The sequence below is a fragment of the Mastigoproctus giganteus genome, chromosome 12 (assembly GCF_048544385.1).
Source record: "Mastigoproctus giganteus isolate SK-2022 chromosome 12, ASM4854438v1, whole genome shotgun sequence".
In the NCBI taxonomy this organism is placed as follows: domain Eukaryota; kingdom Metazoa; phylum Arthropoda; class Arachnida; order Uropygi; family Thelyphonidae; genus Mastigoproctus; species Mastigoproctus giganteus.
In genome coordinates this window covers 139052711-139079879 of record NC_143586.1, presented here as the reverse complement: position 1 = coordinate 139079879, position 27169 = coordinate 139052711, and the positions used below count along the sequence as shown (strand labels likewise).

Genomic DNA, 27169 nt, shown 5'->3' with positions numbered 1-27169 from the left:
TTCTTGAACAGGGGTTATCCCATTAACACAATAAATCGAATTAGGGTACAAGCTAAGGATAGGATACAAAATACTGCACCAATCAACAATAGTAATATCAAAAAATACTTTATTTCTGTCCCATATGTTGAACAGTGGCACAAACAGCTTAACAGATTCTTTAAAGATACCGAATTTAAAATTATAGCTAGGCCTATACGGAAGTTACACACTATACTGAACAATCGCTCGGTTCTTTCGGCGTTCGCAACACAAATTAATGATCTAGTATACAACATTTCTTGCGGTGATTGCGACTCGTCTTATCAGGGTTCGACGCGGTTTTCTCTTAATATCCGTGTAAATCAACACGAAGCCTCAGTTCGTGCTTCTCGTTCAGCAGCGTCAGAATTAGCCTTTCATGCCATTAACGAAAAACATACTTTTTTATTTAACGAGGCCAAAATACTTAACGTTCAACGTAATTATACGCGACTATTAATTGCAGAAACCGTTGAAATTAAATTACACGAGAATTCTGTTAATGTTCGGCGGCCATATTTGATCTCCGATGCGTGGACCTTTACGCGCATGCGCGAAGACACATAATCACTATTTAAGTTGCAGGTTTAGCCTGATTCGGTAATTTTCATTCCTGTGATCACGACAGTCGGTCGAAAAGCATTGTCAGCTTCAGGAAGGAAAATCGTTTTGAATATTTTCGTTAGATTCTTTTAATTGCGTTAATTTGAATTTTAATTGTTTTGAATTGATTTTGAATTGTGTTATATTGATTATTTAATTATTTATATTTTACTTTAATGTACCGGTAAGTTGTCGATTTTTTCGTTTTTTCCGTTTTAATTTCTGGAGGGTATCATACGGAAGTGTTCCACGTACTATATTGAGGTAAACTCCTCTTATTAATTTACTAATATTTCTTTGTTATTATAATTTGCTTGATTTTAAATGGTATGTTTTAATTTCTTTGGATAAATAAATTATTGTTTAAATATAAGCTATTGTTTTGTTGATCTTTATTTAACATTACTATAAAACTTTCACTGTTGAAAACGTAACTCCTGTTTTTAACTTTACGTCTATGGGAAAATATTCTCACTTTACGAGTTTTCAATTTATGAGTGTGCGCTAGAAACAAATTAAGTCATAAAGTTGGGAACTACCTGTCTGTATATGTATATATATATATATATTTTTTTTTTCCCCTTGCTTTTTCCCATTATATATGGGGTCAGCGTTTTTATTATTTTGGCATGCAATGTGGTGGGAAAACCCTGCTATTATTTTAGATGTAATTTTCAACATTTCCATTCCTTTTTGCGAATTCCTGCTGTTGCTTTCGTGATATCTTTCTAAAGCACATTTCTGTAGGTCAGTACCATAAAACAATAAAAACAATTTGCACTTTCCGGTTTATTGGTCTTTTTTGTTAGTGTAATCAGTTATAAATGGGTAGTAAACTCGATATTCTTGCATTTGCTATAGTACCGATAGCTGGAATTCTGTGGGTTTTTCATGTTATTAGGAGCTCACATCTGGTGAGTATGGGCTTGGCATACCCAGGGTTCTGAGCTGGATATCATCATTCTTCTCTTTCTTAGTGATTCCCTTCTACTTTTGACACTCTCTCTCTCTCTTTCTCTCTCTCTCTCTCTTAGGGTAACTCAGGAAATTTTTGGCTGGTACAGCATAAGCCTCAAGCTTCCTTGCATCATATAGCTAATAATAATAATTATGGTGAAATGTATCCCCTTCCATGAAATATTAAATCATATAAAAAACAAATAAATTTTCAGAAACTCATTACTCTGTATCTCACTTGGTGCATGCCATATTCTTTATTGTTAATTGCTTTTAAATTTTACAAAAAAAAAAAAAAAAAAATTAATATCAATTAATATGTACATATTACAGTACATATTAATGAAGCTATGTAAAAGTAAAGTGCAGCCATTATCAACCCACTGCAGGATGGAAGCCTCCTCAACAATTCATGCTGAGGGAAATGGACCGTAATTTGCCACGCTGGTCCAGTGCGGGTTGGCAGATCGACTGTATTCAGCAGTCAGGGGCTTGAACCCCGGTCTATTCAAAGAGCGTGTGCTACTGCACTCCCGCTCCTGCCCACTCGGCTACAGAGGCCTGTATGTAAGCGAAAAGTTATTTTTATTTTGCTAATTGGAAAATATTCTTCCAATTTTCACGTATCATTTAAACCCGCTTTATTTGTTAATAAAGTTACTAATAATAAAGTTAATAATAATAAAGTTAATAATAATAAAGCCCAACAAAATACAGTTGTCCACTGTATTTTGTTGGGCTATCCCTGGGTTAGGTAATGTGTTATTGAACTTGCTTGTTTGAGACCATAAAAAATAATTCTGACTTTGAAGTGTGCAGTTCGTGACTTTTAAAGAGAGCAGAAGGTGCATGAAAACTAGATGCTGCAGAAGAGATTGTGCTTAGCAGCGTTGAAGAGGAAGAAAATTAAATGAATGTACATTGTCTCACATATAAGTAACACAGTTTGTAAGGTAAGACGTTTGTTCAGTTATTACTATTTAAGTTACTACTATTATAAAAATAAAGTTAAAATATTAAGTTACTACTACTACTATAAAAATTAGGTTTCCAATAGTTATAAAAAAAAAGGCGTATTTTTGTTAGCTTTTGGAACGTAACCCCTTTTTTGTACTGGTCCTTAGTCCCGTATAATACAGTTTCACATTACACAAGGTTCTGTAGGAACCAAACTACCGTGTTATGTGAGGGTTACCTGTACATATTACATTAATTTAATGTTAATCGTATAAGTTCAAAAAGTTAATTATATATAATGTTATAATATGTACATTATAATATGTATGTTAATTATATATAATATTATAATATGTACATTATAATATGCATGTTAATTATATATAATATTATAATATGTATGTTAATTATATATAATATTATAATATGTACATATAATATGTATGTTAATTATCTAATAAATAGTAGCAATTGCTTAATTTTCAGTACTTACCTTAATATAATCAGCAGTTGGGCTTAGAGTGAATAAGGTGGAATAGACTAAAAATTGGATTTAATGTGGATGAGCTTAAATTTTTGAAACGGAGTTAAAATATTAAGCTCATCCACATTAATAAAAATTTTTAGTCTATTCCACCTTATTCACTCTAAGCCCAACTGCAGATTATATTAAGGTAAGTACTGAAAATTAAGCTATTGCTACTATTTATTAAGTCAATTAAATCGGTACCCTAAGGAATCCTACAATTTATCCAATTGTATGTTAATTATATAATAATATAATAAGTGTGTAATATGCACTGATATTAATGATTGTTCTGATTAATTCTACAAGGTGAGAATTTTTAATTTTTGTAATGCTATTTGTGTGCATTAAAAATGACTGCTGCAACATATCTATTATACATGATAGCGTCTCTTTCTTTGCAAGTCAGAGCAACCTAGGGTGACCAGATTAAAAATTTTATCTAGGGGTATTCATGCTTATGGTTTGGGGTATTCATTCCTCATTTCGAGGTACTCGCATTATGTCTTTAAAAAAATGAACAATTTTAATAACAACTATTTTATTTATATATTTTGTTGATTTTTACAAGTTCATGGAATGCAAAATTAATCAAATTTTAATAAAATTAACTGAATTATAGCCTGTGCTTTAATTCGTTTAATTCGGAAAATTTTATTGCAAGAGTTGTAAATTATAAACACTTGCTCACTTATTGCATTTGAGTGAGGCAAAGCAAAAACAAAATTAATATTTTTTTCTGTATTATGTATGCATTTAAAAATTTTATTCAAATATCTGTGGTATTTTTGAGGTCTTTTGTCTCAATATTTTTATGGAATGATTTCAACAGAACATATCCTTCATACAGAAAATCAATATTGATATTGGGAATTTTAAATAGTAAAAAAAAAAAAGTTTGTTGCCTAATCCTTAAAACATTACAATGAAATAAAAAAGGAATCGAGTAGAATGTAAAAGGTTACAAAGTAAGCATAATATAAATATTATATAACCCTCTTTGTAAATAGGAATAGAATGTCGTTTTTTGTCTTTAAGGGTGCATTTCAACAACTTTATTATCAGTTAATTCTTTCTTCCTAAATAATCATCTAAACAGGGTGTTTTATGATTTCTGCTTTTTTCATATACCCCATTTCAAATTTTAAAAGAGGGGTATCTTGGAAATATAATTCCAAAAAAGGGGTATCATACCCCAAAATAGAGTACATCTGGCAACCCTAGACGTACCCTCAACCTATAATTCCAGTGATGTCTTGGCAGCCCATTTAAAATTGTATCAGTTGTAGTTAGCAGCATAGTATATTGCTATCTTCAGTGACTATGATTGATCGGATATTAGGTACTACAGTAAAAGTTTCTCACAATTTCGATGAAAGGAGGTAAGGTGAGCTTTTTGCAATAGATGATATTTTGATAATAATAATGTGAGTCCCTGGCAGCAGTGATTTTTATTCCAGTTTTAAACTGTAGGTTTCAATATTGGATTTAGGTTAAAATGATGACCCTCTCTGAGATGATGAATATCAAAATATCTTGGTTCCAATTATTGCCACATGATTTTGTTTTATTTTTATTTTATTTTTTATTATGCTGGCATTTTATTTTATTATTAGGCATTTTATTTTTTGTAATGCTGCTTATGTGCAATAAAAAAAGGTTAAGCATATCACAGGCAATAGATGTGATGCATTACATCAAGTCTCTCCTAATTTCCACGACTACTGCAATCATTACACATACAACCACAGGAGCATCTTTATCTCTTAAAGTCAGGCAGGCCTCACTGCAGGAGATGGTAGATGTTTGTCTTCTAGCTTCTACACTAATCCTCGATGTTCCCCAACGATCAGTTTTTTCTCCCCCTCTTTTCCTCTTCTACATTAATGACCTTTTTCCATTAACTGGAAATCCTATTCATAGTTTTGCTGATGATAGTACATTGCATTCCAACTTCCATTTTGAGAAACCATTCACTGCAAAAACAGCTTCAAAAATTCCATTGCCAATTCCTTAAATGCTGATCTCCAGTGGGGAAAAGATAGCTTAGTTGATTTCAATCCTTCTAAACATCAGACCTCTCTTATATCTCCCAAAAAGGATTCATCTGCTCCTATGCTTACCTTCAATGATACTATGATTTCTAGGCAAGGTCATATATCTCTATTGGGGATTACCTCGACTTCAAAAAGGTGATATTGTTGTACACGTTTGCACTAATGATATTAAGAGTAGGAGACTGGTGGAATTACTTAACAAGTACAGGTCACTGTTGAAAAAAAAATGCCGTGAATTAGAGTTGAATTTGAAAGTGTCTGCAATTCTGCCCAGACACGATAGGAGGGAGTATATGATGAGAGCCTTGTCAATCAATTTGGTCCTGGAAAAATTGTGCAAGGCTCAAGGGGTAGAATTTTTTTCAAGGGTGCAAGAATATTTGCTGATGCTATCGAGGCAGTGTAGGTGGGTCGGAAAACTGCTAGCTTGCGAGGATACAAGGACTAATAGATTAACAGTAGCCACTGGCAGAGGCGAAAGTGATTCTTGCACTGCTTCTATTCGAATGACCAGCAGCCTGAAAAAAAAAACAAGGTACAGGGTATTTCAGAGACTGCTGGGAGTCATGGTGGTACAAGTAAACACATGGGTTGTGTTACGGTAGCTAAGAATAGGAACAGGTGCATGTATACTTGCATGTACACCAATGCTAGGAGTTTGGTAAATAAATTTGATGAATTTGAGGTATTGCTCAAAACATCAAAGGTAGATATTGTTGGGATATCAGAGTCGTGGTGTCACACAGATATAAGGAATGCAGAACTGGAATTTGAGGAGTACAATGTGTACAGAAAGGATAGACAGGATAGGAAGGGAGGAGGGGTTATGCTATTAGTTAAGAAACACATAAAATCCAAGGAAGTGAAGCCAGTCGACATTGCTGGACAGTGCAGTGTCGAGTCAGTTTGGTGTGACATAAGCACTGGGAGATCAAAATTGAGAGTAGGAGTGTGCTATAGGCCTAATGTCCCTGATGAGTATAATAAGAAACTGTACAGGGAAACAGAGTGGGCCAGTAAATCAGAGAGTCTTATAATGGAGGGATTTTAATTTCCCAGATATTGATTGGAATTTCTGGTTTGGTCACTCACACTCTAGCAAGGATCTTGTGGATTTATTTGATGATTGTTTTCTACATCAGCATGTTCTGGAGACAACTAGAGGGAGTAATACACTTGATCTGATTATCAGTAGTGATTCTTCATGCATTAAGAATCTGCAGATAAAGGAACCACTAGGTGGCAGTGATCACAGTGTGCCGAAGTGGGATTCACTCAAAGAGGTAACTACTATCAGGGGTTAAAGGGAAGGGTTTTTGCTTTCGTAAAGGCGACTATGATGGTCTGAGACAGTATTTAAATTCTATACAGTGGGACCAACTGATGATGTTACCAACAGCAAATTCGAAATGGGAAGCATTCAAAGAATTTATCTTGGAAGCTACTAGGCTTTACATACAAACTAAGAAATATTGTTCAAGGTTTAGACCTAAATGGATGTCAGATGAACTCATGAGACATATGGAACAGAAGAAAAATGTATGGGATACATATAAATTAATGGGTGACATGGAAGCCTATGATAGATATAAGCTGGTCTGTAACCAAGTCACAAAGGAGATTAGTCAGGCAGAGGCAGATTATGAGAAATCCTTGGCAAAGGATGCAAAGAAAAACAGAAAAGAGTTCTTTACTTATGTAAACTCTTGAAGGAAAGGGATGAATCAGATTGGTCCACCGGATGTTGATGTTTCAACTGTTGATGATCCTGCTCAGGTGGCTAACAAACTAAACGAGTATTTTGCATCTACATTCACACATGAGGAGTTATTCAGGAAGGGGAATGCCAGAGGTGAAGTAAACTCTGGCAGTGAGCTAGATGATTTTGTAATAACTGAGAGGAAAGTGGACGAGAAATTGTTGAGGTTAAACACAAAAAAGGCACCCAGAGTGGATGGGATTTATACAGTTATATTAAAGCAGGCAACAAAGTAAGTAAGCAAGCCCTTAGCCATAATTATGAGAGCTTCTTTGGACTCAGTTGAGGTACCCATACACTGGAGATGTGCAAATGTGACCTCAATTCACAAAGGAGGATCAAAGGGCAATACAAGTAATTATAGACCTGTTAGTTTAACTTCTGTTAGAGGAAAATTAATGGAGGCACTAGTTAAAGAAGCACTGTAGGATCATTTAGACAAGACTTCAGTTATAGCTCGGACACAGCATGGTTTTGTTAAGGGAAAGTTTGCCTGACCAATTTGATTGGATACTATGATGCAGTCACAAAAGAACTGGATGCAGGGAATAACTTTGATATTATATATTTGGATCTTAGAAAGGCTTTTGATACTGTTGCACATGGAAGACTGCTGCACAAATTGGAGCAGTGTGGCATTGGAGGCAAATTGCTGCTATGGATAAGGGGATGGTTGAGTGGTAATCAATGGACACTGCTCAACGTGGACTAATGTTATTAGTGGAGTTCCTCAGGGTTCAGTGTTGGGTCCGTTGTTGTTTTCGGTGTTTATGAATGATATTGATGATGGGATATCAAGTTTAATGTCCAAGTTTGCAGATGATACAAAGGTTGGCAGGGTTGTTAAGGACACTACTGACGCTATGCTGCTGCAACAGGATCTGGAAAGGTTGAACAGATGGGCTGAGAGGTGGCAAATGAAGTTTAACATTGACAAATGTAAAGTACTACATATGGGAAACAGTAACCCCAGAGCAACATATCAACTCTGCGGTACTACACTGACAGTGGTGGAGAATGAAAAGGACCTGGGGGTAATTGTGCAGGCAGATATGAAGTTCTCTGAGCAGTGCAGACGAGCTGCAAGAGTAGCTCATGGTGTCTTGTCAATGATATACAGGAATTTTTCTAGCAGGGATAAGGAGGTGATTATTCCCTTGTATAAGGCAATGGTTAGGCCACATCTTGAGTACTGTATACAGGTCTGGAGGCCTCATTTCAAGAAGGATGTAGAGCTGCTGGAACGGGTACAGAGAAGGGCAACAAGATTAGTGAACGGAACCAAGCATTGCTCTTACGAAGAAAGGCTTAAGTTTTGCAAATTACAGAGTCTGGAGACTAGGCACCGGCGCGGTGATCTGATAGAGGTGTATAAGGCTTTGAATGGTTTGAGCATGCTCAATGCCAATGGGATTCTTCATCTTGCTCAGAATAATCACCTCAGAGGGCATAAATTCAAATTGAGGAAGGACGGATGTCGGATAGATGTGCGAAAATTTGCCTTTGGCCAGCGGGTGGTTGGTTGGTGGAACCGACTTCCATCACTTGTCGTTGAAGTTGATAGCCTAAACAAATTTAAAGCTCAACTGGACAGGTATTTCGAACGAATGGAGGGGTGAAATGGGAGTGGTTTTTTTTTTTTTTTTTTTGGCTGATGCTGAATAAGCTTGCTTTCTTGCATCATATGCCTCTACTAATGCTAATGCTAATGCACTCTCTGTCTTATAAATGTTCTGTTTCTGCTGCATGCCTTTTCTGTAAATACTTCTGAGCACTGTTCTTCTGAATTGGCTTCTATAATTCTCACTCTCTCTTCCAAAGCAGTCTGAACATGTGGTGCAACTAGTCAACTTCCTTTTTCTGTCCAACTTCAGACTCACAGAACCAACTTTTCTTCTTCCTCATTTATTCATTTAAGTTCCATTTTCTGGAACAAACCCTCCTTCTTATGCATTTCCTGAAAATTACAATCTACAGAAGTTCAAGTTTAGTGTCAATAAACATATTCTTTCATTTTCTCTTGTGTTTGGGGTTTCATTTTTGTAAAATAATAAGAGAGGTTTACCTCAATATAGTATATAGAACACTTCCGTATGATACTCTCCAGAAATTAAAATGAAAAAATTGAAAAACTTACATTAGAGTAACAAATAATTTAAAAAATAATTAAAAATCAATTTACCACAATAAAACTCAATTTAACCCCATTAAATCAATTTAACACAATTAAAAAATCAATTTAACAAAATTAAAAATCAATTTAACACAATTAAAAATAAAATTAGAAAATGAATTAAAAGAATTTGACGAAAAAATTGCAAAATGATTTTCCTTCCTGAGCTGACAACACTTTTTGACTGTATGTCTTGATCACAGGAATGAAAATTACTGAATAGGGGTGAGTATGAAACTTAAATAGGGATTATTTGTCTTCGTGCATGCATGTAAAAGCCCACAAATTGGAGATGAGATTTGGCCGATGAACATTAACAGAATTTTCTTGTAATTTAATCTCTATGGTTTCTGAAATTAATAGTCTCGTATAATTACATTGGACACTAAGTATTTTGGCCTCATTAAATAAAAAAGTGTTTTTCATTAACGGCACGAAAAGCAAATTCTAACGCTGCTGAACGAGAAGCACGAGCTGAGGCCGCATGTTGATTAACATGAAATTTCAGAGCAAATCGTGCAGAACCCTGATAAGACAAGTCACAATCACCACAAGAAATGTTGTATACTAGGTCATTTATTTGTGTTGCAAATGAGGAAAGGACCGAGCGATTGTTCAGTATAGTGTGTAATTTCCGTATTGGTCTGGCTATGATTTTAAATTCGGTATCTTTAAAGAATCTGTTAAGTTGTTTGTGCCACTGTTCAACATATGGGACAGAAATAAAGTATTTTTTGATATTACTATTGTTGGTTGGTATAGTATTATGTATCCTATCCTTAGCTTGTACCCTATTTTGGTTTATTGTAGCAAGGGGATAACCCCTGTTTAAGTATCTTCTGGTTAATATTTGTATTTCTGAGCCCAAAGCTTATTGAGCTTATTGAGCATTACAGCTCTGGTTCATACTATATAAAAAATTCCAGAGCTTATTGAGCATTACAGCTCTGGTTCACTATATAAAAAAAAAAAAATACATAGGCATGTCATTCCATTTTGGAGATAATTTGTTATGACACTGATCATAGCCCCAGTGTTCCCTCAGTGAGTTGTCACTCTGTACACAGTTTGAAAGAGCTTTTTCCCTTAGTATGAACAGGGCCATTCCGAGCCATTTTAGTACTTGAGGCAAGAATGAAAAATTGTGCCCTCCCCTAAAATATTAAAAAAAAAGATTTATTTAATATGACTTATTATTTATTCTTTATTATTATTTATTTTATTCTTATTTAAATGATTTATTTCTGGTACACGTTTTAATAAAAAATTAAAATTGAGGTTATAAAAATGACAACCAGTGGGGTGACAACCATGGTGGCATCCCAGTACAGGTATCTTGGTATCTGTACAGGGGCACGACAAAGATCATCATCTTGCAGTTTATCACTTGCAAAAGCAAGATGATAAACTGATTGGAATAATCAAAACAAAATTGAAAACATTGGCAATTATTTAATCTTTCTTTTGGTGCCACTTTCAGCTTTTAACCTGAGGCAAGAGCCTTGTTCATCTCACCCTTGGCACAGCTCTGAGTAGGAATGTATGAATGTATGCACTTTGAACGAGTTTTTTCTCTTAGCAGGATGTATGAACATTAGTTTAAAGTATGACATGTGAGCAGTTGACTGCTAAAAATTTTCTCCGTAAGATTTCCTTCATCATGGTAGTGAAGAAAATCATGCTTCTTTTTTTTGGAATTTCCAGCTGTATGATATGATGTCTTAAGCCACTTAATGCCATCTTTAATTTTCCTTGTTGACTATCCCAGTGTTCTTTTCTTATCCATATTAGTTTCTGACCAGTCCTCAATTCTAGGGAGCCATGTCTACATTCATCACTTTAGTATTATTATTAGTACTGGTAAATAATGCAAGGAAGCAAGCTGGTACAGCATCATGCAAAAAAAATACCCACCTCATCTGTTCATCCACTAGTTTTTTACATGCATTTGTCACAGAACTCACCCAGTTTAAGTAGCTTTTAAACTGAGTTATGGATAGAAGTTTTGTTATTTTAAAAAATTCTTTAGATTGTCAATGAAATTATTTTAGAGAACCACTCATACAAAATCTTCCCTGAATGAAACAATAGAATAATGTCAACAGATTGTATTCATTGGTACTTTGTGTTTTAAATGATAATTTAATTGGTAAAGGTGGAAATGGAAAAAGTACAGCAGTAGAAGTGATGTAGAAAAAATAAATAAAAACATGCTCACATTAAATTCTGGTTTGAATTAGGCTAAATGATGGTTAGGTGGTTGTTCATTTGGAAGTTTTTTGCTTGTCAACTACTTTGACCATAGTTCCTTAACTCATATGATATGCCATCTCATATGGTTTATGTTTGTATTTGATTTATATATCCTTGTTTTCATGGCCAATCCAGTTTGTGTGCTTAAAACCCTGAAATAACTCATGAGAAAAATCTGCTGAGATAGCCTAGGTACAATCACAGTTGAAGGGGCTTTTAAAAATTTTTCCTAACTCCAAATAGAATTTGAACCCAGGCTTCTCCATATGAATGCAAGTGGTAACTCCACTATATACTGGCATTATGGGCTAAACAGGATACATTTAGCCAACACAGACAAATGCCTTTCATAATATTTCCAATAAAAAAATCTTCTGTTTTTTGTTTTCAGGGTTTAAAAATCTTGGTATTTGACTCTTAAAGCAGTAATTATATAGCACACTATTGATTATTATTTTCACACTATTCTTCAGTTTTTTACCTGCTTATTATAAATATTAGGGATTATCACCTATTTAAAAAAAAAAACAAACAAAAACTATAATTCATTTATGTATATAACTTTTTTTCCAGATGAAAATAGTTTATATTTCAAAACCAATCAGTTTGGAATAATTGGAATAGTTCAAAGGAAATACAGCAATTTTCCTTTACAGGTAAGTTAACCAGAATGTCAATAAATTTGTCATTTTATTCTTCAGTAATTATTTTTTTGCTCATTAACACAGCATCAGGCACAGGGGACCTTTCGGTGCCTCGCATGAAAAACGTTTTGTGCCTTAATATGTTTGCTGTACCTATATTTGAAAGGGTGCATTTAATGTGCCATAATTTTTTGAATTTTGAGAAACAACAACATTCCAAAAATTCTTAAATATTATTATTACAGATAAAAATTAAAAGTCAGGAATTTGTAGCTTAAGGCTGACTGTAAATCAGAATAAAGCTCAAAATTTTATCAAACGTTTATTCCATGCACATAAACTAACCGCAACACAAGCAAAAATGAATAAATTTACATACAAATTCCAAGCATTGCTGCTAATAGCCCAGAGTCAATCATTGTGTAAACAGAATTGAGCAGTTGTTAATTTCATATGCTTTTATTTTGCACTCATTGAATGCTTAAGAATGACCACCTATGTGTGTTACAGCACTTGGTTGTGTTTTGAACACATATATAGTAATGGCACATCACTTGTAGTGCCATTTAACACTTATTTGCTCTGATGCAGTGAAGGTATTAATTGTTGGTTCAAGATTAATGACTGAAACTTTATCTACTTTCCTAAATATAGATCTAGTTTTACTCAAGCTATTTTTGAAGTAATATTTTTGTGTTTTCACAGGGTAATAGCATGAAAGAACCTAATGGGTCATGTACATCTGTTTTTCTGATTGATTTTTGTGCTTGGTAGGAGTTCAGCTTCTCACAGGTCCCACTTGCATTTCATGTTTATATTTTGATTGCACAGTAAATGATTGCTGTTCTATTTTAAGGTTACCCACCAGTTACATTATCTAATTTTATATCATCTCAGCCTTAGAAGGAATGTTTCAAGGCTTTGGAAAACACATGAGAACTCGCTATAGGGTGTGTTCCCTGCAACTCTTCTTGTAATTATTTTGCATACAGAGTTTTGTGAGGTTTATGAAGTACCCTATTTTTAATCGAAAACTAAAGTCTTCTGATATGCTAAATTAGATTCTATTTGTTTTATGTTTGATTTATTCTATAAAAAATATTGATGTCTTGATTATAATTAGTATCATATATTTATTTGAAAAAAAACAAAACAAAACATATTGAATATATGCGTTTATAATACAAAAACATTCAGTGAATGAACTTAGGTTGTGAACACAAAGAATAAGAGCAGAGATTCAGCTTCTTTGGATTTCAGGAAAACATTGTCATTGTGTCGTACGTGCCCAAATAAAGCAAAGTGTTATTCTTATATCTTGCATGCATCACAGTGGTAAAATTGATGCCTCAATAGGTAATAAACAATAGCCTGAAATCATATATTTTTCATAATGATAGCAAAGGAGGATTAGATGCAGTAGATGAATTATTTGCAATATATAACGTCAGCAGAAGAACTAGAAGTGACCAATGGTTATTTTCTACTCTAAGCAAAATGTAGCAGGAATCAGTGCACAAATATTGTTTGTTCAAAACAATGCAAAGGAAAGCATTAAATTAGTAAGAAGTTTTGAAGCAAATACTAATTCTCATGAAGGACAAAGTGAACAGGCGATAACTGATGACAACCATTTCTTGTGATGTGAGGGAAAAGAGACAGGAAGCGACTGGAACAAGAAGTGAATTACAGTCAGTCCTCGTATAGCACGATAGTTGTGTTCCTAGAAGCCCTCGTGCAATGCAAAATCGTGCAATATAAACAACAGGCCCTATGGGAAAAATAGGGTTAGGTGCCGACCACCCAAGATTGAACACACATTTGTAACCAAAACATTACCAAACACAATAAATAATTGTAATAAAATACGTAAGTATTTTATTACGATTTTATTACGTAATAGTCGTAATAAAATACGTAAGTATTTTATTACGACTATTACGTAATAAAATATTGCTAATGCTTTTGCTTGTATCGTAAGCAAACTTGTTTTTTATTTGATTTTCTATCCAAACAGATGACAGCCGTTCCATCTCTTCCAATTCTTTGTGTCTTAATCTAATGGATTTTAATTACACTTTGAGTTGTTCCTGCTATCAAAGTTGTTTTTATTTTCTCTGCATTCTTTGTAATTCTCGGCGTTGCCTCATTTAGGTCTGTAGCACATGCAATATCACATGGTCTTTCATTTCGCTCAAAGTGTTTCACAATTTCATATTTTTTCTCTATCGACAGAGGCGGACTGGCCATAAGCCTTACCGGGAAAACCCTGGTGGGCCGGAGGCCGGTGTGATTTTGGCCATAAAAGCTAGTATGAGGCCAATACAAATTTTCCTGGGTAAGAATTTTTGATTCAGTCCACCTCTGTTTATTGATATTGCTTTTCTTTTTCTCTCTGAATCTGCAGTGTCTTCACCAGGACGCTTCCTTTTCACACCTTTTAGTATTTTACTCATTTCTAGGGAATAAAGCACAATTACAAAACAAGGAGGCCCGCTTGATACACATATACAAAGCTGCGCGTGTGTAGCAACTGAATAAACAACACCATAAAGGCAGATATACACTATTAACACCTCACATTTTACTAAAGCACATTTCTGGGGGTTACTACCATAAAACAATTAAAACAATTTCCAGTTGCGTTCCTGCTAGTGGAATCTGTTATAAACTGGTAGTAAACTCGATCTAATTGCATTTGCGATTATACCAATAGCTGGAATTGTGTTGGTTTTTATGTTATTATGGTGAAATGTGTTTCCCCTTCACTGATGTAAAACACATAAATACATCCCTATCGTGTTGCGTTCAGTTGGGGTGATTCCACGTTCGACTGTCATTTCTTGTAAACACAAAGGCGAATCGTGCATAAGCGAATTCGGTTCGTGTTATATAAGATATCGTTCCCTATTTATAAATCGTGTATAATCAAATTCGTGTAATGTAAACACATATTATACGAGGACTGACTGTACTACAAAACCAAAACAAAATGCAAGGAAAAGGTGCAATTTCTGTGTTAAAAAAAAAAAAGAAAAAAGTGCTGTAAATACTTGTCTGGATCATATAATGTGTTCTGAGTACTTCTAAAAACCTCAGAGGGAAAACTGATACTGTTATTTCTATTTTATGTTTACAATAAAATGTTTCTTAATATGTCAATCAGATAACCTTGCAGATGCCTAGTCTCCACGAAATGCTGAAATTTGAAGAGCATTAGCCTTTCTTGGTAACAGCACTCCTTTCTTTGTTCCCCTCACCAGTCTGATTGCCCATGTCTGTACCTGTTCCAACAGCTTTACATTCTTCTCAAAATGAGGCCTCCAGACTTGTATCCAGTACTCAAGATGTTGCTTGACCATTGCCTTATACAATTGGATAATCACTTCCTTATCCCTGCTAGCAGAATTCCTGTATATCATTAACAAAACCCATGAGTCGTCCTAGCAACCTCTCTGCACTTCTTAAAGGACTTCATATCTGATTGCACATTTACTTCCAGGTGCTTTTCATTTTCTATTACCTGGAGTGTAGTAATACACAGTTGGTATGTTACTCTGGGATTATTGCTACCAATGTTGTTAAACTTCAATTCCCATTTCTCAGCCCATCTGCCCAATTTTTCTAGATCTTGTTGCAGCAGCAGCATACCTTCTTTACTCTCATTAAATACCCTGCCAACCTTTGTATCATCTGCAAACTTAGATTCAAGTCTGATATACCTTCATTGATATCATTGATAAATATAGAAAACAACAATGGGTCCAGCACTGAACCCTGTAGAACTCCACTAATAACATTAGTCCACAAAGAGTCCATTGATAACCACTCTCTGTCTTTCCCACTCAGCCATCCCTTTATTCATAGCAGTAAAAAAAAAAAAAAAAAAATTCATAGCTGTAACTTGCCCTTAACATCATATGGTTCCAATTTGCAGTCTTTTATGTGCAATAGTATCAAAAGCTTTCTAGAAATCCCAGTGTATGATATCAAAAATATTTTTTGCATCCAGTTCCTTTGTCACTGCATCATAGTATCCAATGTAATTGGTCAGACAAGATCTCCCTTTAACTAATCCATGCTGTGATTGAAGTATAAATGCACTTCTGTCCAGATGGTCCTGCATCTCTTCTTTAACCAGTGACTGTATTATTTTCCCTGGAACAGAAATTAAGCTGATAGGTCTGTAATTACTCATTTCCCCCTTTGTGAATTGGGGATATATTTGCACATCTCCATCCCCTGTAGACTGAAGATGTGCAATTATGAGAGCATCTCTGGATTTAGAGATGCTCTTGTAATTATAGCTAAAGGTTTGCTTACCTTCTTTGCTGCCTCCTTTAATATAATTCACTAGATCCAATCCACTCCAGGTGCCTTTTTTATGTTTAACTTCAAAAATTTCTCTTTCATTTTTCTCTCAGTTATCACAAAATCATTCAGTTCCCTGTTAGAGTTTGATAAACTTCTGGCATCTCACTCCCTAAAGAATTCCTCATATGTGAATGTAAATGCAAAATACGTATTCAGCCTGTCAGTAATCTGAGCAGGATCATTAACAGTTAAACTGTTAACATGAAGTGGACCAGTGTGATTCAACCCCTTCCTTCTACTGCTAATGTAAGTAAGGAAGTCTTTTCCAGAGATACTTATAATTTGTCTTGGCTTGCAAAAATCTCCTTTGTGACTTGATTGCAGACTAGTTTATATCTACTGTAGGCTTCTGTATTACGTGATAATTTATATATATCCCATGTAATTTTCTTCTCTGCCACATGTCTCATTAGATCATCTGACATCCATTTAGGTCTAAATAAATAAATAAGTTATTTAGGTCTAAGTAATTAATAGTGATAAACCAAATTTACCATTTTTCCACAATATTTATAACCATTCTAAATCATTTTGAAGCAACGCAACTTTGCTCTGGTCCTGCCACCCTCCAAACCTATAAATCATCAGCAGACATTGACAGTGTACTCTGTATTTTCTTATCAATGTCATTAATAATAATTATAAATAAGCAAGGTTGTTTATAACCTTGCTTGTTTATAATTATTATATCAGCACCTCTAAACTCAGGGGGACTCCACTTGCTGTGCTACTCTGCTCTTATGAATAGCCTCTTGTGATGATCTATAAGCAAAAGTTTTATTAAAATTTAGGTAAATAGTTTAAAAAGGAAATAAACTTAAGAGCATCAACCAAAAAAAAAAAAAAAAAAAGAGACAACCCACTTCAGCCCCATCCCTTCCTTCTAGCAACTCATCCAATTCTTCTCTAAATTTAATCCAACCCCCCACTCCCACAATATGAAAAAATTTGTTCCAACAATTAATTAATCTCTAGCTGAAAGAAAATTTACTCTGAAATTTATAAATTGAAGGGGGACATATATTTATAATTTAAAATTATAAATTTAAATTTAATTGTCCCCTTTTTATCTGTCTGAGCAGAATAAGGATACAATCAATATTTAACTTAGATGTCTCATTTTAGATCCATTCAAAGAACATCAGCATATAGCTTAGAAGTCTAATTTTTCATTTAGTTAGGAACTGGAGATAATTAAATAGGAGTCAGATATGAAGTTCTCTGAGCAATGCAGACAGGCTGCCAATTCAACTCATCAGGTTTTTTCAAAGATATACTATGTCTGTTTCTTCCTTAAACTTATTAAAACTACCCACCTATACAACAGAAAATGTTCCAATCATCAACCACCCTCTGGCTGAAGGCAAATTTTCACAGATCTACCCTACAACTATCCTTCCTCAGTTTGAATTTACTCCCTCACATGTGTAGTCTGAGCAAGAGGAAGGATTCCATCAGCTTTTAGCTTACTCAGTCCATTCTAAGCCTTAAACACTCAATCAGCACTTCCTGCAGGTGCCTAGTCTTTAGATGCTGCAATTTGCAGAACTGAAGCCTTTATTGATAATTGCACCCCTTTGTCCCTCTTTGCTAATCACATTTAGTTTCTCTGTACCTGTTACAGTAGCCAGACTTGTATGCAGTACTCAAATGTGGCCTGACCATACAATAGAATAATCACCTCCTTATCCCTACTGGCAAAATTCCTGTATATCACTGACAAAATCTTATTAGTTGTTCTGGCTGCCTGTCAGAGAACTGCTCAGAGAACTTCATATCTGACTGCACAATTACCCCCAGGTCTTTTTCATTCTCCATTACCCATACTGGCTAGTAACCCCAGATTAACATGTATGAGTTAATGGTTGAATTTGAAAGTGTCTGCAATTCTGCCCAGACACGATAGGAGAGAGTATATGATGAGAGCCTTGTTGATCAATTTGGCCCTGGACAGATTGTGCAAGTCTCAAGGGGTAGAATTTTTCTTAGCCTGGTCTGTGCTTGTTAACAGGAGAGACTGCTTCTGCAGGGATGGGATACACTTAAATAGAAAGGGTGCAAGAATATTTGCTGATGCTATCGAGGCAGAGTTAGATGGGTCGGAAAACTGCTAGCTTGGGGGGGGGATACACAGACTAATAGATTAACAGTAGCCGCCGACAGAGATAAAAGTGATTCTTGCACTAATTCTATTGAAATGCAATTGAGCAGCAGCCTGGATGGCAAGGCAATGGGGATTTCCAGGACTGCTGGGAGTCATAGTGGAACAAGTAAATACATGGGCTGTGTTAGGGTAACTAAGAGTAGAAACAGGTTCATGTATACTTGCATGTACACCAGTGCTAGCAGTATAGTTAATAAATTCGATGAGCTTGAAGTGCAAGTGAAGACATCAAATGCAGATATGGTTGGGATATCAGAGACATGTTGTCACACAGACATAAGCAGTGCAGAACTGGAATTTAGGGAGTACAATGTGTACAGAAATGATAGACAGGACAGAAAGGGAGGAGGGTTTATGCTGTTCGTTAAGAAACAAAATCTAAGGAAGTGCATCCAATTGATGTTGGTGGACAATGCAATGTTGAGTCTGTTTGATGTGACATAAGCACTGGGAAAGGAAAAAGGAGTATAGTTGGTGTGTGTTATAGGCCAAATGAATCTGATGAGTATAATGAGCAGTTGTGCAGAGAAATAGAGTGGGCCAGTAAATCAGAGTGTCTTATAATGGGGGATTTTAATTTCCCAAAGATTGACTGGAATTTGTGGGTTGGTCACTCACACTCTATCAAGGCTCTTGTGGATTTATTGGATGATTGTTTTCTACAGCAGCATGTTCGGGAGGCAACTAAGGGGAGTAATACTCTTGATCTGATTATCAGTAGTGATTCTTCATTCATCAAGAATCTGCAGACAAAGGAACCACTGGGTGGCAGTGATCACAGTGTGCTGAAGTGGGATTTACTCAAAGAGGTAACTACCATCAAGGGTAAAGGGAAGAGTTTTTGCTTTCATAAAGGTGACTACAGTGGTCTAAGACAGTATTTGAATTCTATATGGTGGGATCAACTGATGATGTTACCAACAGCAAATTCAAAATGGGAAGCATTCAAAGAATTAATCTTGGAAGCTACTAGGCTTTTCATATCAACAAAGAAATATTGTTCAAGGTTTAGGCCTAAATGGATGTCAGATCAACTAATTAGACATGTGACAGAGAAAAAAATTGCATGGGATATGTATAAATTAACATGTGACACAGAAGCCTATTATAGATATAATAGGCTTCTGTATAGATATGAAGGCAGAGACACACTATTAACACCTCACTAGCTCACATTTTACTAAAGCACATTTCTGGGGGTTACCATAAAACAATAAAAACAATTTCCAGTTGCGTTTCTTCTAATGGAATCTGTTATAAACTCGATCTAATTGCAGTTGCAATAATACCAATAGCCGGAATTGTGTGGGTTTTTACGTTATTATGGTGAAACCTGTTTCCCCTTCACTGATATAAAAAACAAATACATTTTCAGAATCTTCTCTTCATTCCTATCATGTTGCATTCAGTTGGGGTGATTCTGCATTCGACTGCAATTTCTTGTAAACACAAAGGCAAATCGTGCATAAGTGAATTGGGTTTGTGTTATATACGATATTGTTCCCCTATTTATAAATCACGTATGATCTAATTCGTGTAGTGTAAACATGTGTTATACGGGGATTGACTGTAACACTATTATACCACATGAAAATTCTTAAGAAATAGGTTTTATTAAACTCATATATAATACAAGCACATTACTACACTAATAGGTGCCTCCGTAGCCAGGTGGGAAGGAGCAGCAGTGCATAGCACATGCTTCTTAGCATTAGCATTAGTAGAGGCATTTGATGCAAGAAAGCAAGCTTATGCAGCATCAGCCAAAAAAAAAAATAAAATAAATAAAATAAAATAAATAAATAAATAAAAAATAACCACTTCTACTTCACCCCTCTGTTCATTTGAAATACCTGTCTAGCTGAGCCTTAAACTTATTTAGGCTATCAACTTCCATGACAAGGGATGGAAGTCTATTCCACCAACCAACCACTCGCTGGTTAAAGGCAAATTCTCTCACGTCTATCCTACATTTGTCTTTTCTCAATTTGAATTTATGCCCTCTCAGGTGATTATTCTGAGCAAGAGGAAGAATCCCATCAGCATTGAGCATGCTAAAACCATTCAAGGCTTTATACGCCTCTATCAGATCACCGCGCTGGTGCCTAGTCCCCAGACGCTGTGATTTGCAAAACTTAAGCCTTTCTTCGTAAGAGCAACCCTTTGTTCCATTCACTAATCTTGTTGCCCTTCTCTGTACTCGTTACCGCATCTCTACATCCCTCTTGAAATGAGGCCTCCAGACCTGTATACAGTACTCTAGGTGTGGCCTGACCATTGCCTTATACAAGGGAATAATCACCTCCTTATCCCTGCTAGAAAAATTCCTATATATCATCGACAATACACCATGAGCTACTCTTGCAGCCCGTCTGCACTGTCAGAAAACTTCATATCTACCTGCACAACCACCCCCAGGTCCCTTTCATTCTCTACCACTGTCAGTGTAGTACCACAGAATTGATACGTTGCTCTGGGGTTGCTGTTTCCCATATGCAGTACTTTACATTTGTCAATGTTAAACTTCATTTGCCACCTCTCAGCCCATCTGCTCAACCATTCCAGATCCTGTTGCAGTAGCATAGTGTCAGTAGTGTCCTTGACAACCCTTCCAACCTTCGTATCGTCTGCAAACTTGGACATTAAGCTTGATATACCATCATCAGTATCATTTATAAATAAAGAAAACAATAATGGACCCAATACTGAACTCCGAGGGACTCCACTAATAACATTAGTCCACGATGAGCAGTGTCCATTGATTACCACTCTCTGTCTTCTCCTCCTCAACCACCTCTTTATCCATAGCAGCAATTTGCCTCCAGTGCCACACTGCTCCAATTTGTGCAGCAGTCTTCCATGTGCAACAGTATCAAAAGCCTTTCTAAGATCCAAGTATATAATATCAAAGTTATTCCCTGCATCCAGTTCTTTTGTGACTGCATCATAGTATCCAATCAAATTGGTCAGGGAAGACTTCCCCTTAACAAAACCATGCTGTGTCTGAGCTATAACTGAAGTCTTGTCTAGATGATCCTGCAGTGCTTCTTTAACCAGTGCCTCCATTAATTTTCTAGGAACAGAAGTTAAGCTCACAGGTCTATAATTACTTGTGTCAGCCTTTGATCCTCCTTTGTGAATTGGGGTCACATTTGCACATCTCCAGTCCATGGGTACTTCCCCTGAGTCCAAGGAAGCTCTCATAAGTATGGCTAAGGGTTTGCTTACTTCCTTTGCTGCCTCCTTTAATGTAACTGGGTAGATCCCATCCACCCCAGGTGCCTTTCTTGTATTTATCTTCAACAATTTCTCCTCCACTTTACTCTCAGTTATTACAATATTCTCTAGCTTACTGCCAGAGTTGAATACACCTCTGGCATTCCCCTCGCTGAATAACTCCTCATGTGTGAATGTTGATGCAAAATATTCATTCAGTTTGTTAGCTACCTGAGCAGGATCATCAACAGTTGACCCATCGATATCAAATGGACCAATCTGATTCATCCCCTTCCTTCTAGAGTTTACATAAGTAAAGAACTCTTTGCTGTTTTTCTTTGCATCCCTTGCCAAAGATTTCTCGTAATCTGCCTTCTCCTGCCTAACCTCCTTTGTAACTTGGTTACAGATCAACTTGTATCTATCATAGGCTTCTGTGTCACATGTTAATTTGTATGTATCCCATTCATTTTTCTTCTCTGCCATATGTCTCATTAGTACATCTGACATCCACTTAGGCCTAAACCTTGAACAATATTTCTTAGTTGGTATGTAAAGCCTAGTAGCTTCCAAGATAAGTTCTTTGAATGCTTCCCATTTTGAATTTGCTGTTGGTAACATCATCAGTTGGTCCCACTGTATAGAATTTAAATACTGTCTCAGTCCATCGTAGTCGCCTTTACTAAAGCAATAACCCTTCCCTTTACCCCTAATGGTAGTTACATCTTTGAGTAAAAACCACTTCAGCACACTGTGATCACTGCCACCTAGTGGTTCATTTATCTGCAGATTCTTAATGCATGAAGAATCACTACTGATAATCAAATCAAGAGTATTACTCCCTCTGGTTGCCTCCCGAACATGCTGATGTAGAAAACAATCATCCAATAAATCCACAAAAGCCTTGCTAGTGTGTGAATGACCAACCCCCAAATTCCAGTCAATATCTGGGAAATTAAAATTCCCCATTATAAGACTCTCTGATTTACTGGCCCACTCTATTTCCCTGTACAGTTTCTTATTATACTCATCAGAGTCATTAGGCTTATAGCACACTCCTACTCTCAATTTTGATCTCCCAATGCTTATGTCACACCAAACTGACTCGACACTGCACTGTCCAGCAATGTCGACTGGCTTCACTTCCTTGGATTTTATGTATTTCTTAACTAATAGCATAACCCCTCCTCCCTTCCTATCCTGTCTATCCTTTCTGTAGACATTGTACTCCCCAAATTCCAGTTCTGCATTCCTTATATCTGTGTGACACCACGTCCAGCAATGTCGACTGGCTTCACTTCCTTGGATTTTATGTATTTCTTAACTAATAGCATAACCCCTCCTCCCTTCCTATCCTGTCTATCCTTTCTGTAGACATTGTACTCCCCAAATTCCAGTTCTGCATTCCTTATATCTGTGTGACACCACGTCTCTGATATCCCAACAATATCTGCCTTTGATGTTTTGAGCAACACCTCAAATTCATCAAATTTATTTACTAAACTCCTAGCATTGGTGTACATGCAAGTATACATGCACCTGTTCTTTTTCTTAGCTACCCTAACACAACCTATGTGTTTATTTGTACCCCAATGATTCCCAGCAGTCTCTGAAATATCCTGCATCTTATTTTCCAGGCTGGGGCTCATTCCAATAGAAGCAGTGCAAGAATCACTTTCACCTCTGCCAGTGGCTACTGTTAATCTATTAGTCCTTGTATCCTCCCAAGCTAGCAGTTTTCCGACACACCTAACACTGCCTCGATAGCATCAGCAAACATTCTTGCACCCTTTCTATTTAAGTTGACAAGTACAGACCAGGCTGAAAAAAATTCTACCCCTTGAGCCCCCACAATCTTTCCAGGGCCGAATTGATCAACAGGGCTCTCATCATATACTCCCTCCTATTGTGTCTGGGCAGAATTGCAGACATTTCAAATTCAACCCTAATTCATGGCTTTTTTTCAACTGTGACCTGTACTTGTTAAGTAATTCCGCCAGTCTCCTACTCTTAATATCATTAGTGCCAACATGTACAACTATATCACCTTTTGTGCCCTTAAAAGATGATATCCGCTCTACAACGTCATCAACCTTTGCCCCTGGCAGACATACCCTGGTCCTGTTCCACCTATCCTTTTTACAAAGCAAGTTTCCCGTTTCCCTGACAATAGATTCACCAACAACTACTTGTTCCTTTGGGACCAGCACATTCTGCTTTGTGGGCTGCTGCTGTGTTGCTTGATGACCAAGCGCAAGCTCTGACATTGGTGTGGGCAGCTGAGAGCTTGATGGGCTCCTCACTTTTAATCCTTCGAGGGCATCCACCCTGTCCTTCAAGCTCTCATATAGGTCCATAACAATGCTGAGTTGTCGCCTGATTTCCTTACACTCCTTGCATCGCGCACACACAAAGACATCCCCCATGGCAGTGTCATGTCTCATACCTGACTGCTCCACAAACATCAAGCAAGTAGTGCATTTTAATAGGCTGTGATTCAGAGGACAACTGCCCCCCTCAGTTATCCCTTGAGCCACACACTCCCATTAGCTTGAGCCTTTTTCTTTGCTGCTCTGGTCAGAGTCATGATTTCGATTTAATTTCAATAAAATTTCAATTTCAGTACAAAATTAAAACCTTAAACTTATATCCCAACACAGTTATAACGCTATATTTATGTTTCAGTATCGAGTGTTATCTACGAAATCCCTTTATATAACTTCCGTATCAAGTATTAATTATTTATTTTTTACTAATTATTTATGTTACGTAACCCAAGTCGTTATATGTATAGTTAAAGGTACAATTTAATTGAGAATTAAGTTCAACAAGATTAATTATCTGATTAATTGACAATATTATGTACTATACTATACTATATTAAGCTTATGCTATCTATTTCGAGATATTATGTATCGCGTAACAATGGCGGCTATTTATGAACAGTAAACACGTGGATTTGATACCCTTTCCGATACTAAGTAATACCTACAAAATCTCTATCTAAGTTACTTTAATTTAAGTATCGTAAATAATAATATAAAGCTACTCTAGAAAATAAGTTAATATGCCAATTTAAGCTAATAAAACAGAAAATAAATCAGAAAAAACTTCTCTGTTCCAGGAGCGGCAAAAATGTACATCCGCACAGGCTACCCTCGTTCTTGATTAGACCGGGGTTCGAGCCCGTCACCACCAAATACGGAGGATGCGGAAAGGTCAGGGAATGATCACCACATATCCCAGAGCAATATGGCCTTAGTTGCTAATGCTCCTAAAAACCGAATAACAACAATAACAACAACAACTACACTAATTTGTTAGCAGGTGATGTTTCATGATTTTTGCTGAACCCCATCTTCAGACCATATAGGTGGTAGATGACTTTCATCAACCGGTGAAATACCACCACTTTGCTTATTGGAGGCTTGAAGTGGTGAAACCCATGTTTAGTCTCTAGAGCAAAGTTTCCAGCACCCCCCCCTTCCCCCATACTTCTCCTTCAACCCATGCACGGTACTAAGTACTATAGGTTTTGATACCTTTCGTGTTTGGGGTTTTCATAAAAAAATAAAAAAATAAAAAAAATAAATGCTGTGGGGGGAATATAGAACATCTTTACAACATGAAAGTTACTATAAAATTAAAACTAAGTATATATATTCCCTAACATTAAGTTAAGGAATGTATATACTTGCATTAATATAACATTGAGAACACAGAAGATTTGGAACTCTATAGTCAAGTTAAACCACAAGTTAAATATTAAATAGAAACATGACAATTATACATACATACACTTTGGAGGAACTGAATTATTTAATTCCTGCACTGTAATACAAATAACAATAACTTGCCTCATGCAGGGCTATATAAAGAGAATCAGGTAAGATATGTTTGAGGTTATCCATGCAAATTGGATGAACGTTCATGACCTTAGGTCAAATATTGAATACGGCGAGTTGGTTCCAGGCTAAAGACTTGAGTCGGGGATTCTGTTGAAGTTCTATATATCTGGGTGGTATATAATCTCAATGTCAAAGGGCCCAATGCTGTTCACCACATAGTATTACATGTTATGGGGGTATGGATTGTAACTATTTCTTTGTTTCTTTTCAGTTGTTTTGAAAATGTTAAAATATAGGCTGTCAAAATTTGATTCCTGTTGTTTGTTTATGGAAAGCTCACTAAAGAGTTTAATAAAAAAAAAAAGCTTCCTTAAAGTTCTTCTTTTATAGTTTTGATCTGGGGTGAGTACAGATGTATCCTTGAATTCTCAGAGATTGTTGCATTGGAAGGCATGATAGGCTGTATCCAATTTGTCGTACCTACCACATGCACATCCTTCCTGTTTTCTTCAAATCTTGACTGAAGACATCTGTAGGATTCTCCAATGTATATGACTCAACAGCTGCACCTTATGTGATATTTTGGCCCTTTTGGATTATCATCTGGTAATTTGAGCCTTTGTTTAAAGGAAGATGAGTTGCTGAAGAATATGGCTACTTTTTGTGTTCTTGCTGCTTTTGCTGTCTTTTCACTGATGCCTGGACATATGAGATACATATATGTGGGAGAGCTTTCATTTTTCTTTTGGATTCATTGCCTTCTTTTTTGGTCTGGTTTATTACTTTGTTTATCATGCGGAGCAAGTAACCATTGTTGAGAGTATTTGGGTTATGGTTGAGAGTTTTTTTTTGCAGAAGTTGGTAGTTACTACATATCTTGAGGTCTCGAAGTACACACAGTTTCGTTATTCCTATTTTTTTGCACCAACTATATCCCAAAATACGTATGATTTCATAATAATGAAATCGTACATATTACTTTGGACTCTCATGATAAGTAGTGACCACCAACTTCTGCTGCAAATAGCTCTTGAACATAACCCAAATAGCTCTCAACAACGGTTACCTACTCTACGTGATAAACAAAAGTAATAGAACAGACCAAAGAAGAAGTTAACGAATCCAGAAGGAAAATGAAAGATCTTCTACATACTGTATATGTATCCCACATGTATTATACCACATGTCCCAGGCATCAGCAAAGAGATAGTGAAAGTAGCCAGAACACAAGGATTTCTGGCTACTTTCCACAGCCACTTTTTTCAGTGCAGCTAATCTTCCCTTAAAAAAGCTTCCTTAAAAGCTTTCCAGAAGATAATCCAAGAGAGCCAACATATGACATAAAGTGTGGCTGTGGAGTTATATACTGGAGAATCCTACAGGCATCTTCAGTCAAGACTTGAAGAACCCAGGAATGATGTGCAGTGTGGTAGGTCTGACAAATTGGATACAGCCTACCATGCCTTCCATTGCTGCATTCTGAAATTCTTCACCTGGGAATTCAGAGACACATCTTACTCACCACAGATCAAAACTACAAAAGAAGAACCTTTAAGGAAGGAAGCCTTTTTATAAAGCTCTTCAGTGACCATTCCATTAACAAAAAACAGTGATCAA

At 36.0% G+C, this 27169-nt stretch overlaps 1 protein-coding gene across 1 annotated transcript in view; it reads left to right on the top strand.

The window, feature by feature from the left end:
* Window positions 1-27169, top strand: part of LOC150077456 (dynein axonemal intermediate chain 7-like) — a 325962-nt gene that overhangs the window by 214392 nt on the left and 84401 nt on the right. Inside the window, exon 14 of the mRNA XM_090385907.1 lies at window positions 11880-11962. Coding sequence (XP_090242033.1) covers window positions 11880-11962 — 83 coding nt within the window. The remainder of the gene's footprint in view (window positions 1-11879; window positions 11963-27169) is intronic.